Raw genomic sequence first — 15,896 nt, 5'->3', positions numbered from 1 at the left:
GTTAACACACCTATCCTGCACATCCCTGGACATGAAGGACAATTTAGCATGGCCAACCCACCTGACCCGCACATGTGGGAGGAAACCGGAGCATCCGGAGTGAAACCCACGCAGACGCGGGGAGAATGTGCAAAATGCCACACAGTCGCCCGAGTGCCAAATTGAACCAGTTGCCTGGCACTGTGTAGCAGTGGTTCTAACCACAGTGCGCCCCGTATAATGCCTTCAATGAAGAGTCTATGTTTTATTTGTTCATTGTAAACATTTCTTTATTTGAATGGCCTTCGAAAAAGGGACATATGAACTGGAATAGGCCATTCAGTCCCTCAAACCTCAAAGTTTGGCAACAAATAAGACCACGGTTGATCTGCGGCCAAACTCCATATACCTGCCTTGTGCCCATATCCCTTGACAGTCTTGCTTAATAAAATGCAGTCTATCTGCGATTTAAATTTGACACTTAATTAGCTTTGGCTGCCGTTTGAGGAAAACAATTCCAAAGCTCCATTACTCTTTGCTTGTGAAAGTGCAGTCCTGAATGGCTGGGCCCTAATTCTTAGGCTATGGTCTCCTTGTCTAGAATCTTTAACCAAAGAGCAATTCAATAACTACCTGTCTCAACAGAACCATTATTTCGACTTTTGCCTTTCACTCTTAATGCTTATGTGTGGATACTAAGTGGATAGGAGAGTATATTTCATGATTCCTCACTCCCAGTGTGAGGTTTGGAAATTTGGGAATTGTAATGTCAGACCCTCGCTGAAGCTGCATTTTCATACTGAATAGAAGCTGCAATATTTCTAGTATGTTTAAAGTTTTTGAGAAGATTTGTAGCTCAGGTTGTGCGTGAAGTTGACTTGCTCACTGAGCCTGTGTGTTCGATCGCAGATGTTTTGTCAGCCTGCTAGGTAACATCATCAGTGCACCTCTGATGGAGTGTTAATCTTCTGTCCCACTTGTTATTTATATGCCTCTATTTGCTGGGGTGGTTGGTATTACTTCTGCTTTTGTTCTTCAGTGCTTTGTATATTGGGTCCAGTTCAATGTGTTTGTTGATGGAGTTCCAGCCGGAATGCCACACCACCAGGATTTCCCTGGCATGTCTCTGTTTGGCCCATGCTATTATGGATGTGTTGTCCCAGTCAAATTTGTGTCCTTCTTTGTCCGTGTGTATTGAGACCAGTGAGAATTAGTGTATCCTTATTGTCAGTTTTCTTACAATTTGGCCTATATAATGTTTCTCACAGTCCTTGAAAGGTTTTTTTTTATATTACATTTGTTTTATTGGTTGTGGATATGTCAGGTTCGTTTTCGGAGACCCTCACAGACTTGATGCAATAACAAGACACTGACCTGCTTAGAAAAACACAAATCCTTTTATTACAAAGCAAGTACAAGCTGTGGAGAATCACTGTACTTAACCCGGCATAGAGTGCAGAGTCTCGTAAGTAATTGTCCCCGAGCAGCAGATAGTTCCTGCTTTTTATACTTTACGAAGTACACAATACATAAAACAATTTTACATCTCACAATGACGTGATACATGAAACAATTATTACAACAGACAAAGACAGGATACAAAACAATTATTACATCAAGAACCTAAAAGACCAGGATATAGTATTGATCGTTCATGAAGTGGCTGCTAATGGCAGGCGGCGATTTCAAGTTGTTAACAAGACAGATTGTGATTTCAAGTTGCTGATGTGTCTGGCTGGAACAAAGTCAGTGCCCTGGCCCCTTTGACAGCGACAGAAGTTACATACTTCAGAAGTCTCACACCTTTACGAATGTTCCTCACTTAACCTTATTTGAGACAGTAGAACTCTAATTTTATTTAGTCAAGAAGCTGAAGGCAGTGTCTGCATACCGATGTGTAGGAAGATAAGGAGTTACAAAGTCTTACACCAAATTCCTAGCTGGGCAGGAAGCTTTAGGGCAGTGCCTGGATACCTATGTGTAGGCAGACAAAGGACATTAATTTATAGAAGTATAGAAATCAATAACATCTCAGGTATGGGGTCCTTCACGTTTGTCAGTAGCTGTCATAGGGTGATTGTTAGTTTGTGGTCTACCCTGATACCAACGGTCTGAGTAGTCTTGTGGTCATCTCTGATATGTCCCTGTGTACGGTAGGGTGACTAGTGTGATTCTCCGTCCTCTATCGTCTTGTGGTTTGTCATGGAGGTAACGGCAGATTGTAAACTCTGCAACATCCCACAACAAGCTGACACATCATGGCCAGACACATTAGTCACGCTACTGTACAAAATCTCTGCCACCTCTTCATCCTAATGGTGAAACATCACTGGGATCGATGTTGTAGTCTAGTTACATACACCTTTGTCAGCGAAGGTGCAATAAACATTGAGACTGAACAACTTTCCTGCTGGCAGATGGCGAAACTTATTTTGTGGATTCCAGGGGGTTCTGGTTAGTTTCATCATACAGCCTATTCCCAATAGGCAGCTTTCAATATGTAAGCATTAGATAGTCAATGAAATTCTTTTCACAAAAAATTTAAACAGAAACTCAAATTGAAAATTGGATGTGTTCTAATTTAGTTGACACAGCTAGTGGCACCAAAGTCTTTTTCTTTAAACTCTGCATTGTAAATAAATTATTTATATGCAACTGTTTAATCTGTGTCTGGACTGTAGACAATAGGTGCTGGAGTAGGCCATTCGGCCCTTCAAGCCAGCACCACCATTCATTATGATCATGGCTGATCATCCACAATCAGTGTCCTGTTCCTGCCTTATCCCCATAACCTTTTATTCCACTATCTCTAAGAGCTCTGTCTATCTCGTTCTTGAAAGCATCCAGAGAGTTGGCCTCCACTGCCTTCTGGGGCAGAGCATTCCATATATCCACCACTTTCTGGGTGAAGAAGTTTTTCCTCAACTCTGTTCTAAATGGCCTACCCCTTATTTTTAAACTGTGTCCTCTGGTTCTGGACTCACCCATCAGCGGAAACATGCTTCTGCCTCCACAGTGTCCAATCTGTCTCAGTATAAGCTGTACCAAAAACAGAAATTGCTGGAAAAAATCAGCAGGTCTGGCATCTGTGAAGGGACAATCAGAGATCACACTTTGGGTCTGGTAGCCCTTCCTTAGAACACATCTGAACTGACCACAAGACTCCTACAACTATTGGGCATCAGAGAAGCACACAAACCCACATCAACCCTATGCCACCTGCTCACACCAACTCGATTGGGTCAACACCAGGATCCTGGGACAGGCAAAGCAGAGTCAAGCACAGGAATTCATAGAAGCCTTGTTCTCCTCGAGGAAAGCCATCAATAAACACATAGAGCCAGACCCCATATACACTCCAGTGCAAAGGAAAACTGGAAGTGAGGTAATCCAGCTGAACGGACACCAGACTTTAAATAACAGGTGGGAAAACACACCACGCTTCATCAGAGGCTGCACTGATGATGTTACCCAGCAGGCTATGAAATGTCTGTGGAAAAGCAAAACAGCCTGGCAAGCCAACCAACCACAACCCAAGCTACAAATCTACTCTAAAACCTTACGCCCTTTAGTTTTTGACACCCCTACCCTGGGGGAAAGACCTTGTCTATTTACCCTATCCATGTCCCTTATGATTTTATAAACCTCTGTAAGATCATTCAGCAGCCTCCGACGCTCCAGGGAAAATAGCCCCAGCCTATCCAGCCTCTCCCTGTAGCTCAAACCCTCCAACCCTGGCAACATCCCTGTAATCTTTTCTGAACCCTTTCAAGTTTCACAACATCCTTCCTATAGCAGGAAGACCAGCATTGCATGCAGTATTCCAAGAGTGGCCCTAACCAATATCCTGTACAGCTACAATCTTCCAACTCCTATTCTCAATGCACTGACCAATAAAGATAAGCATACCAAACGCCTTCTTCACCGCCCCGTCTACCTGCGACTCCACCTTCAAATAACTATGAACCTGCACTCCAAGGCTTTTTTTGTTCAGCAACACTCCCCAGGACCTTACCATTAAGCATATACATCCTGTCCTGATTTGCCTTTTCAAAATGCACATCTGACATTTATCTAAATTAAACTCCATCTGCCACTCCTCAGCTCAATAGCCCATCTGATCAAGATCTCGTTGTACTCTGAGGTAACCTTCGTCCATACCCACTGTACCTCCAATTTTGATGTCGTCTGCAAACTTACTTACCATACCTCCTATGTTCACATCCAAATCATTTATGTAAGTGATGAAAAGCCATGGACCCAGCAGCAATCATTGTGACACACTGCAGGTCATTTTTGAACATGTTGGCTCACAATTCATGCTGAATGGAGAGTTAAATGCAGGCCGGAAGTCACTCACTCTTTGCATACCATGATATTAAATGACAGAAATTTTTTAAAAAATTATTACTTATTTTTATTACAGGCTTATTTTTCAGTAAATATGTCAGAATGATCAAAATCCTGATTGCAAATTAACCTCTGTGAAGGAGACTGAAGAAAGATGAGCTACTAAGTGGAAAATAAAACCCTAAAATTCTCAAACTTTGTGGACTCTTTTTGGGCTGGAGGAAGGTTTGCATTGGAGATCCCCAGGGGTCAATATCAATAAACTTGCTTTTCCAGATATATATTAATGATCTGGATCTTGGTGTGCAGGGACAATTTCAAAATCTGCGGATGGCACAAAACCTGGATGAACTGTAAACTCTGAAGATTGCAGTATGGAATTCTGGAAGGACGCTGACATGTTTATGGAGTTGGCAGATGAGGTTTGATGTAGAGAAATGTGAGGTGATGTACTTTGATTGGAAGAACACTGACAGGCAATATAAAATTGGGAGTACAATCTTGAAGGGGGTGCAGGAGCAGTATGACCTGGCTCTATATATGCCCAGATTATTGAAGGTGGTAGGACAGGTAGAGTAATCAATGGCCTCAGCTTTATTAATCGGCACATACAGTACAAGGGCAGAGATGTGTTGTCGAACTTATACAATACATTGTGGGAAGGATGGGAGCACATTGGAGAGGACACAGTTTACAAGAATGATCCAGGTATGAGAAACTTCAGCTATGAGGATTATAGATGGAAGACGATAGGACTTTTTAAAAAAATAGAATCCCCACAGTGTGGAAACAGGCCATTTGGCCCAGCAAGTCCATACCAACACCGCTCCCCGAAGATCATCCCACTCAGATCCATCCCTTTGACCTGTCCCTTTAACACACCTACCATACACATCCCTGGACACTACGGGTAATTTCGCATGGCCAATCCGCTTAACCTTTGGACAGTGGGAGGAAACCGCAGCATGTGGAGGAAATCTGGGGAGAATGTGCAAATTCCACACAGATAGTTGCCTGTGGTTGGAATTGAGCCCAGGACCCTGGCACTGTGATACAGCGGTGCTAACCACTGAGTCACTGTGCTGCCCTGACAGGAGCAGAGATTTGATAGAGGTTTTCAAAATAATGAAGGGAAGATTAGAAGAGGGGAGGTGTGTGAGAGAACTGTGCTTAGAAAAGGATCAAAGAGCAGAGGGCACAGAGTTAATCAGAACCGCGAAAGAATCAACTGTGATGTGAGGAAAAGCTTTGACACACAGCTCATAGCTAGGGTACAAAACGTGCTGCCTGGAAAGTGTGCTGTAGGCAAACCTGTTCAAGTGGCATGGGATGATTATTTAGACAGAAATAAATGGTATGAGGAAAAATGGCAGTAGGTAACAATGCTCATGTGTAGAGCTGGCGTCGACACAATGGGACGAACGGCTCTGTGACGGAGAGAGTGGGGGGATGTGGAACATGCTACTAGAGGGAGTGGTTGAAGTCAATAGCATTGAAACACTTAAGGATAGGCTAGAAAAGTAAGTCGGGGAGAGGAGGATAGATTATCAGGGTGGGGGATTTAGGTGAGAAAGGATGTGAGCATTAAAACCAAACAGACTGGTTGAGCAATCTACACCACAGAAACCTGTTATGTTGAATTAAAATGGGTAATGTGGTGATATGTGAGAGGATATGAGAGCAGGTAGAGCCATGATAGGACAGAATGTTTAACCAGTAAGATCATCTTTAATTAGATAAAAATGAAATATTTTCACATCAGATTCACGACATTATATCCAAGTTCCTTCCTGTTTGGAGCACCGATTATTCCAGGTAGGAATCTGAGTATCTCAGGGGACTTTCTCACCATTGTTTGAACAAACACTCTGCATGTGCTACAAATTCAGTTTATTTTGGAAATAATCCACTCGCACAATCGCAATCAGTTTAAAGAAAGGGTCTGAATCATCACGTAGTGAAACACAGCTCTTCGGAAGACTCGGCTGTCCTAGATCTCTGCCTCCTTTGTCCACTAGCTTTCTCCATCAACAAAATCCACTTTGTCAAAGTCAGAAATCACACGACACCAGGTTATAGTCCAACAGGTTTACTGGAAAAGCTCGTGATTTCAAATAAACCTGTTGGACTATAACCTGGTGTTGTGTGACTTCTGACCTTGCTCATCTCAGTCCAACACTGGCACTTTTATGTCATGTCATCAAAATACATAGAATTATAGAATCTCTGCAGTGTGGAAGCAGGCCATATGACCCGCGTTCACACCGACCCTTTGAAGAGTGTCTCACCAAGACCCAACCTCCCTACCCGATCCCTGTAACCCTGTACTTCCCACAGCTAATCCACCTAACTTGCACATCTCTGGTCACTATGGGGCAATTTAGCATGGCCAATCCACCCTAACCCTTTGGACTATGGGAGGAAACCCACGCAGACTGTGCAAAGTTCACACAGTTGTCCAAGGCTGGAATCAAACCCAGGCCTACCATGCCACTCCTTTCTACATTTTCCTTCACCTAACATGAACATTACTGATGAGACCAACACTTGTTGTTTCACCCTAGCTGCCCCTTGGGAAGGTGATGTGAGCTGCATGCTTCAACCGCTGCAGTCCATGTAGCGTAGGTTGATCCACGATGCCCCTTAGGGAGGGAATTCCATGATTTCAACCCAACAACTCTAAAGGAATGGCGATCTGTTTCCAAGTCAGGATGGTGAGTGGTTTGGAGGGGAACTTGCAGAAGGTGGTGTCCCCATGTATCTGTTGGTCCTGTCCTTGTAGTTGGTACTGACCTTATGGTTTGGAAGGATTGTTTAAGAAGCCTTGGCGAATCGCTGCAGTGGATCTCATAGTTGCTAGAGACTGCTGCCGCTGTGAACTGGTGGTGGAAGGTAATCAAATAGGTTAACAGATGGAGTGCTGATCAAAAGGGCTTATCCTCTGAATCATTTCGAGTTTGAATGTTGGAGCTGCACTCAGCCAAGGAAATGTGACGTTTTCCATCACAAATCAGTTCAGGGTATCTCGTTGGCACGGCCAATTTGGGCCGAATGGTTGGTTTCTGTGCTGTATGACTCTACGGCACTCCTGGCTTGAGCTCTTGACGATGGCAGCCAGGCACCGGGGAGCCTGGAGACAAGTTACTTACTGTAGGATTCCCAGACCCTGGCATGCTGTTATAGCCACTGTCACTGTGATGAGTCTAGTTCAGTTTATGCTCAATAGGAATTCATTGATGGTGATGCTGTTGTATGTCATGGGGTATGTTAGACTCTCTCATATCGTAGAGGATCATTGCCTGGCACTGTGTGACATGCATGTTCTTAAACCCCTTATCAATCTAAGACTGAGTGTTATGCAGGTGTTATAGTCCATGATCACAGGCTGCTCCTATATTCCAAGAAATGAAATTGAATATTACACAACCTTCCCAAGTGAGGTGCAGCAGTCTCGTGTTCACATAGAATCAAATAAAAGTTGTACCACAGTAATAATGCATTGAGAGCAAACAGCCTGTTTGTAATTCTAATCAACTTTCACTATTTAAAGCAAACCTGGATTAAGTAAAGATTGTAGTTGATAACAATCCTCATTTTCATCATCGTCATTGATCAACAACTCATCTTCATTGTCATCATCGTCGTCGTCGTCATCATCCTCCTCCTCCTCCTCCTCCTCTTCCTCATCCTCTTCACCCTCTACATCCTCATTTTTCCATGTTTGAAGGACCGAAGGTAAAGGGATCCCATCAAAATTCAGGCTGGGATGGACAATCTCATCGTCTGGGGAAATGGCCAGCATTGCCATCCTGTTGGATCAGATAGAAACAAGAATGTGAGGAGTGATGCTTAGGAGTGTATACATGGCGCAGATAGAACATAGAACATAGAACAGTACAGCACAGAACAGGCCCTTCAGCCCACAATGTTCTGCCGACCATTGATCCTCATGTATGCACCCTCAAATTTCTGTGACCATATGCATGTCCAGCAGTCTCTTAAATGACCCCAATGACCTTGCTTCCACAACTGCTGCTGGCAACGCATTCCATGCTCCCACAACTCTCTGTGTAAAGAACCCGCCTCTGACATCCCCTCTATACTTTCCACCAACCAGCTTAAAACTATGACCCCTCGTGTTAACCATTTCTGCCCTGGGAAATAGTCTCTGGCTATCAACTATGCCTCTCATTATCTTGTATACCTCAATTAGGTCCCCTCTCCTCCTCCTTTTCTCCAATGAAAAGAGACCAAGCTCAGTCAACCTCTCTTCATAAGATAAGCCCTCCAGTCCAGGCAGCCTCCTGGTAAACCTCCTCTGAACCCTCTCCAAAGCATCCACATCTTTCCTATAATAGGGCGCCCAGAACTGGACACAGTATTCCAAGTGCGGTCTAACCAAAGTTTTATAGAGCTGCAACAAGATCTCACGACTCTTAAACTCAATCCCCCCGTTAATGAAAGCCAAAACACCATATGCTTTCTTAACAACCCTGTCCACTTGGGTGGCCATTTTAAGGGATCTATGTATCTGCACACCAAGATCCCTCTGTTCCTCCACACTGCCAAGAATCCTATCCTTAATCCTGTGCTCAGCTTTCAAATTCGACCTTCCAAAATGCATCACCTCGCATTTATCCAGGTTGAACTCCATCTGCCACCTCTCAGCCCATCTCTGCATCCTGTCAATGTCCCGCTGCAGCCTACAACAGCCCTCTATACTGTCAACGACACCTCCAACCTTTGTGTCGTCTGCAAACTTGCTGACCCATCCTTCAATCCCCTCATCCAAGTCATTAATAAAAATTACAAACAGTAGAGGCCCAAGGACAGAGTTCTGTGGAACCCCACTCACCACTGACTTCCAGGCAGAATATTTTCCTTCTACTACCACTCGCTGTCTTCTGTTGGCCAGCCAATTCTGTATCCAAGCAGCTAAGTTCCCCTGTATCCCATTCCTCCTGACCTTCTGAATGAGCCTACCATGGGGAACCTTATCAAATGCCTTGCTGAAGTCCATATACACCACATCCACAGCTCGACCCTCATCAACTTTTCTAGTCACATCCTCAAAGAACTCGATAAGGTTTGTGAGGCATGACCTACCCCTCACAAAGCCATGTTGACTGTATTTGATCAAGCCATGCTCTTCCAGATGATCATAAATCCTATCCCTCAGAATCCTGTCTAACACCTTGCAGACGACAGACGTGAGACTTACTGGTCTGTAATTGCCGCGGATTTCCCTATTTCCTTTCTTGAAGAGAGGAATTACATTTGCCTCTCTCCAGTCATCAGGTATGACTCCAGTGGAGAGCGAGGATGCAAAGATCTTCGCAAGTGGCGAAGCAATTGCATTTCTCGCTTCCCAAAGCAGCCGAGGACAAATCTGGTCTGGGCCTGGCGACTTGTCAATCTTAATGTTTGACAAAATTTTCAGCACATCAGCTTCCTCTATCTCTATCCATTCCAGCATGCACACCTGCTCTTCAAAGGTTTCATTCACTACAAAGTTCATTTCTTTCGTAAAGACAGAAGCAAAAAACTCATTTAGGGCTTCCCCTACCTCCTCAGACTCCACACACAAGTTCCCTATGCTATCCCTGATCGGCCCTACTCTTTCTTTGACCATTCTCTTATTCCTCACATAAGTGTAAAATGCCTTTGTGTTCTCCCGAATCCGTTCTGCCACGGCTTTCTCGTGCACCCTCCTGGCTCTCCTCAGACCATTTTTGAGCTCCTTCCTCGCCTGCCTGTAATCCTCTAGAGCTGAGCTTGACCCTAGCTTCCTCCACCTATGTAAGCTACCTTCTTCCTTTTGACGAGAAGCTCCACTGCTCTTGTCATCCAAGGTTCCTTTATCTTACCCCTTCTTGCCTGTCTCAGAGGGACATATTTATTCATCACTCGCAACAACTGTTCCTTAAACAGTCTCCACATGTCTATAGTGCCTTTACCATGGAACAATTGCTCCCAGTCCATGCTTCCTAACTCATGTCTAATCGCGTCATAGTTTCCTCTTCTCCATTAAATATCCTCCCATTTTGCCTAATCCTCTCCTTCTCCATGGCTATGTAGAATATGAGGCAGTTATGGTCACTATCACCAAAATGCTCTCCCGCCACAAGATCTGATACCTGCCCTGGCTCGTTTCCGAGCACCAAGTCTAGAATGGCCTCTCCCCTCGTCGGCCTGTCAACGTACTGAATTAGGAAACCCTCCTGAACACACCTTACAAAAACAGCTCCATTCAAATCTTCTGCTTGAAGGAGGTTCTAATCAATATTAGGAAAGTTAAAGTCACCCATTACAACAACCCTACTAGGTCCACACTTTTCCAAAATCTGCCGACCTATGCTTTCTTCAATCTCCCTGCTGCTATTGGGGGGCCTGTAGTAAACCCCTAACGAGGTGACTACTCCCTTGCTGTTCCCAATTTCCACCCACACTGACTCGGTAGGCAGATCTTCCTCGACAATGGAAGCTTCTGTAGCTGTGATACCTTCTCTGATTAGTAGTGCTATACCCCCTCCTCTTTTTCCCCCCTCCCTATTCTTTTTAAATGTTCTAAACCCTGGAAGATCCAGCAACCATTCCTGCCCCTGAGAAACCCATGTCTCTGTTATGGCCACAACATCATAGCATCAGGTACTGATCCATGCTCTAAGTTCATCACTTTTATTCCTGATACTCCTTGCATTAAAGCAAACACACTTTAACCGATCCCTTGGTTCCTTCCCAGGAAAATCCTTCCCACTAGCTGGTCTACCTCTTGCTACTGCCTCACCCGCATCAACTCTCACCTCCGGTATACAGCTCAGGTTCAAACCCCCCTGCCATACTAGTTTAAACCCTCTCGAACTACTCGAGCAAACCTTCCACACAGGACATTGGTCCCCTTCCAGTTCAGATGCAACCCGTCCTTCTTGTACAGGTCCCACCTTCCCCAGAAGGCATCCCAATTATCTACATATCTGAAGCCCTCCCTCCTACACCAGCTGCATAGCCACGTGTTAAGCTGCACCCGCTCCCTGTTCCGCGCCTCGCTATCTCGTGGCACCGGTAGTAAACTAGAGAACACTGCTCTGTTCGTCCTGCTCTGCAGCTTCCATCCTAACTCCCTGAAATCACTTTTTATATCCTCAATCCTTTTTCTGGCTTTATCATTAGTGCCAATATGTAACACGATTTCTGACTGTTCGCCCTCCCCTTTTAGAACCTTATACACCCGATCGGAGATGTCCCGGACCCTGGCACCAGGGAGGCAACATACCTTCCGGGAATCCTGATCCTGACCACAAAATCTCCTGTCAATTCCCCTAACTATCGAGTCCCCTACCCGGAGTACTTTTCTATTCTGCCCCCTTCCCTTCTTTGCCACAGTGTCAGGCTCAGTGCCAGAGAACTGACTACTATGGCTTTCCTCTGGTAGGTCATCCCGCCCAGCAGTATCCAAAACGGTACACCTACATATAGTGCCTAAACAAGACAGAAGCAGGCCATTTTGCCCATCTTGTCCATGCTGTCACTCAAATCTCTTTGGGGCCTCTGCCCATCAGTGGCACATCTGGGGCTGTGTGGTGTTGGGCAGCGGTGCTTAGATTCCTTTCAAATCCAATAAACTCTCCCAATCCCTGTCACTCATAATTCCCAACGTAATAGCTTTAGAATTTGAATTCAGTTAAAAAAGAAATGGGTAAAAGTTCAGTTTTTCCCTTTGCATTTAATTCTCCCATTTTCTGTCCAATTGTCTCTCCCAATCCTTGTTCATTTGTCTCTCTCAAATCCCTCTTTGTCTGACTCTCCCAAATCCCTGTCTGCCTGATGCTCCTGCTCCCTGTCAGTCTGACTCTCCCAGACCTGGTCTATCTAACAGTCCCAGTTCCGATCCATCTGACTCTGCCATTCCCTGTTTGTAAGATTCTCCCAGTTCCTGCCCATCTGATTCTCCGCGCTGCTCTCTCTTTCGATAGACAGAGAGAGAGAGAGAGAGCCATTAGTGGTGCTAGTTTAATTGGATGGTCACTAGGCTTCAGGCGAAGGGAGAAGTTGAGAAAGCAGACCATTCATAGGTGACTTCAATCAGAAACCACATTATTGGTGGCATTCTATATCTCAAATAAGCTGTCCAGTCAACTGTGCTCACTCACCTCCCACACCCATCCACTGTTATTCTCCCTCTAAATTCCCTCTCATTCCCTATGTTTCTCTCACACTCCCAGTTATTTTGAACTATCACATTCCCTGCTCTGTCACAAACCACAGTGAAACCAAACCAGGTTAAGACAAGATCACTGACAAACCTACAGAGGTGGTCTGGTCCATGTCCTCCAATGAGCAGGCACCAAGAGAGATCTTTAACACTGGCAACAGCTCAACAATCGCCTAGTGGCATTATCACTAGGCAGCTAAACTTGAGACCCGGGTAATGTTCTGGGGATGTGGGGTCAAATCCCACTGTGGCAGATGTTGGAATTTGAGTTCAATAAAAAGGAAATCTAGAATTAAGAGTCTTGTGATGATCTTCAATCTATTACTGATTGTCAGGGGGGAAAGCCCACTTGGTTCAGTAATTCCATTTAGGGAAGGAAAGTGCCATCCTTATTTGGTCTGGCCTATTGTGACTCCAGACCCACAGCAATACACTTGACCATTAGAGATAAATGTTAAATGTTGGCCTATCCAGTGATGCACACATCATGTGAATGAATAAAAATTAAATCGGGACTGCTCTACCATCTTTTACCAGATCACTCCCTGATGTTTCAGCATTTTTGAGCTGCGGATTAGGAAAGTGAACGAAATTCTTTAACAGAAGGGAGGAAGAGGGGCTAAACCCTGAAGGGTTTAGTGAAATCTCGCCTGCCTGAAAGCAGCCATGATCCTCGACCATCCCTCTCTCCACTACAAAAACTGATGATTTGGCGGTCTCATCCGAAGGCAACAAGCGCTGAGTAGAGAAAGCTGACCGAGCTTTTCCAGAACTAGCTCCCAGCATTTTCAATTGTCGAGTAAATTGTGGACAAATTGAAAAATAATTTATTCTTCAAATTATTGCTGTGGCATTATGTTTTCATCCTGCTTATATATAGAACAAGTTTTATGGCAAATCAGATCTTAAGGGGCTGCCTTTGCTACCTTAAAGCTCAGAATACCTCTGATATTCGAATTCACGTGGCTTTACTGTATTCCCTTTCTTCCCTATATGTACATCAGAAATCTTACCTCTGCATAAAATCCATCATACCCTGGAACACAAAGAACAATACATGATCATTTCTCACCTGAAATGATTAACACAAACAGACTCACCCCACCCCAGCTAATAATGACACACCCTCACATCAACTCTTACATTGTAGCACTCAAGCTTGCACCAACACTCACTCACACACAAGCATGCTTATACCAACTAATAGAATACTTGAGCATTCACACATGCAGACTGGCAAACATTTACACAGAGAGAAATTGAAAATTGGCGCACAAATTCATACTTGGCCTCACAATGGACACACTCCCCACAGGGTAGATCAGGATACTGTAGAGATGGAATGAAGTTAAATACCATGTCTAAAGAGACCTGGCGTTTCAGGTACACAGATCTTTAAAACGTCACGATCCGGTGCAGAAAATAATCAAGAAAGCTAATGGTATTCTGATCTCTACATCTAGAGAAACAGAGTACAGAGATGCAAAAGTTATACAAAACCCTGATTAGACCCCACTTGGAATACTGTGAGCAGACCTGAGCACCATACTTTAGGAAGAATATATTAGCCTTGGAGGGGAGTACAGTGTAGGTTTACAAGAATGATAATTTGATTTCAGAGCGTCCACTAGAGATTATGCAAATTAGATCAGTTTTCTCTAGAATTTAGATGGTTAAGGGGTGATCTGATCCTCCAGAAATTAACAGGAAAATAACAACAGGTAAAGATAAACTATTTTTTACTGGTTGAGGATTCTAGAACTAGAATTAAGGCCAGGCCAGTCAGGAGAAGTGTTAGGAAGCACACAAAGGGTGGTAGATGTCTAGAACTCTTTTCCAAAAACAACAGTGGATGCAGGATCAGTTGTTAATATTAAATCAGAGAGAGAAACATTTTTGTGAAGCAGACGTAATAAGGGACAAAGGCAGGGTTGTGGATCTAGACCACAAATCAACAATAATCTCACTGAATATTGGCACAAGAGACTGAATGGCTCAATCCTGTTTCTACATTTCATCTGTTCAATAGTTAAATTACTGTTTGGGACATGAGAGATGATTGAGAGTAACACTGTAACACAGGCTGACCTTGTAGCGTACACACACTACAGACATTCCAAGCCCAGAATACCAAGGGGATATGACACCCCTTTCCTCACTGAGTCCTAGATAAACGAAGGACCTTTCCCAGTGATGAATCCTGACCAAATACTGTTGTCAATCCCTGTGTCTGGATGTTAGCCAGGCAGATGAGCAATGGATTCAGTGAGTTTTCAGGATTGGAGGGAAAAAAAAATCATTCCTCACTTCTACACTGGGGCAGCAATGTGGCTCAGTGATTAGCACTGCAGCCTCACAGCACCAGGGACCCCGGTTCAATCCCACCCTCAGGCGACTGTCTGTGTGGAGTTTGCACATTCTCCCTGTGTCTGCGTGGGTTTCCTCCGGGTGCTCCGATTTCCATCCACAGATGTGCAGGCTATGTGGATTGGCCATACTAACTTCCCTGTAGTGTTCAGGGGTGTGTACATTAGGTGGATTATAGGGGAATGGGTCTGGGTGGGATGCTCTGAGGGTCGATTTGGGCTGAAGGGCCTGCAGGGATTCTATGACATCTTTTTGCCTACCTATGGCTGAAAGAGTTTGTGAGTGGCGTGACAATACTATGGCTTTAAGAGGATTATTTTATCCTAAGTTTTTTTTGAGCGAAGAAAGGCTGAGACAGAGACATCCAGTGGTCTGCTCAAAGCCAATAATGTAAACAGCTGGTGAGGCCTTGGGACTTTATTTAAAGCTGGAACAATAGAAGCAGCCTGACTGGATTTAGTCAAGCTCCTAAAGAACCACGACTTTTTCGTTTTAGTTTTTTGCAGTTGCTGGCATCTTGAAACTGGATGTGAAAGCTCTTATTCATCTTACAATTGCTACAGTGCAGAAGCAGGCCATTCAGCCCATCAAGTCCATACCAACCCTCCAAAGGGCACTCCACCCAGACTCACCCACTGTGTTTCCCACAGCTATGCCACCGAAGCTGCACACTAGGGTCAATTTAACATGGCCAATCCACATAGCCCGCGCAACTTTGGACTTGGGACGAAACTGCAGCACCTGAGGAAACCTGCTCAGACACAGGGAGAGCGTGCAAACTTGACGCATACAGTCATCTGAGACGGGAATCAAACCTGGGTTCCTGGCACTGTGAGCAGCAGCGCTAACCATTGAGCCAAAGTATCTCCTCTGCTACAGCTAAACCCTCGGGTTCTCTTCCTGCTGCTAAAATAACAGGTAAGGCAATCTACTTCACCGAATTTGTCTTTGCCAAGTGTGTGTTTATTGGATGTTGCTACATTGGAAT

At 44.5% G+C, this 15,896-nt stretch overlaps 1 protein-coding gene across 2 annotated transcripts in view; it reads right to left on the bottom strand.

Moving 5' to 3' along the window:
* Positions 1-1,381: 1,381 nt before the first annotated feature.
* Positions 1,382-15,896, bottom strand: part of LOC125448518 (E3 ubiquitin-protein ligase TRIM39-like) — a 33,296-nt gene continuing 18,781 nt past the window's right edge. For both annotated transcript variants that reach the window (XM_059641359.1, XM_059641360.1), the window contains 2 exons: positions 13,555-13,577; positions 1,382-8,138 (listed from right to left, as the gene is read on the bottom strand). In XM_059641359.1, coding sequence (XP_059497342.1) covers positions 7,874-8,138; positions 13,555-13,577 — 288 coding nt within the window. In that variant the 3' untranslated portion in view covers positions 1,382-7,873. The remainder of the gene's footprint in view (positions 8,139-13,554; positions 13,578-15,896) is intronic.

This window comes from Stegostoma tigrinum, chromosome 41 (genome assembly GCF_030684315.1).
Source record: "Stegostoma tigrinum isolate sSteTig4 chromosome 41, sSteTig4.hap1, whole genome shotgun sequence".
NCBI lineage: Eukaryota > Metazoa > Chordata > Chondrichthyes > Orectolobiformes > Stegostomatidae > Stegostoma > Stegostoma tigrinum.
Note: the sequence above shows the minus strand (reverse complement) of the source record. Positions and strands in the feature narration are given on the sequence as shown.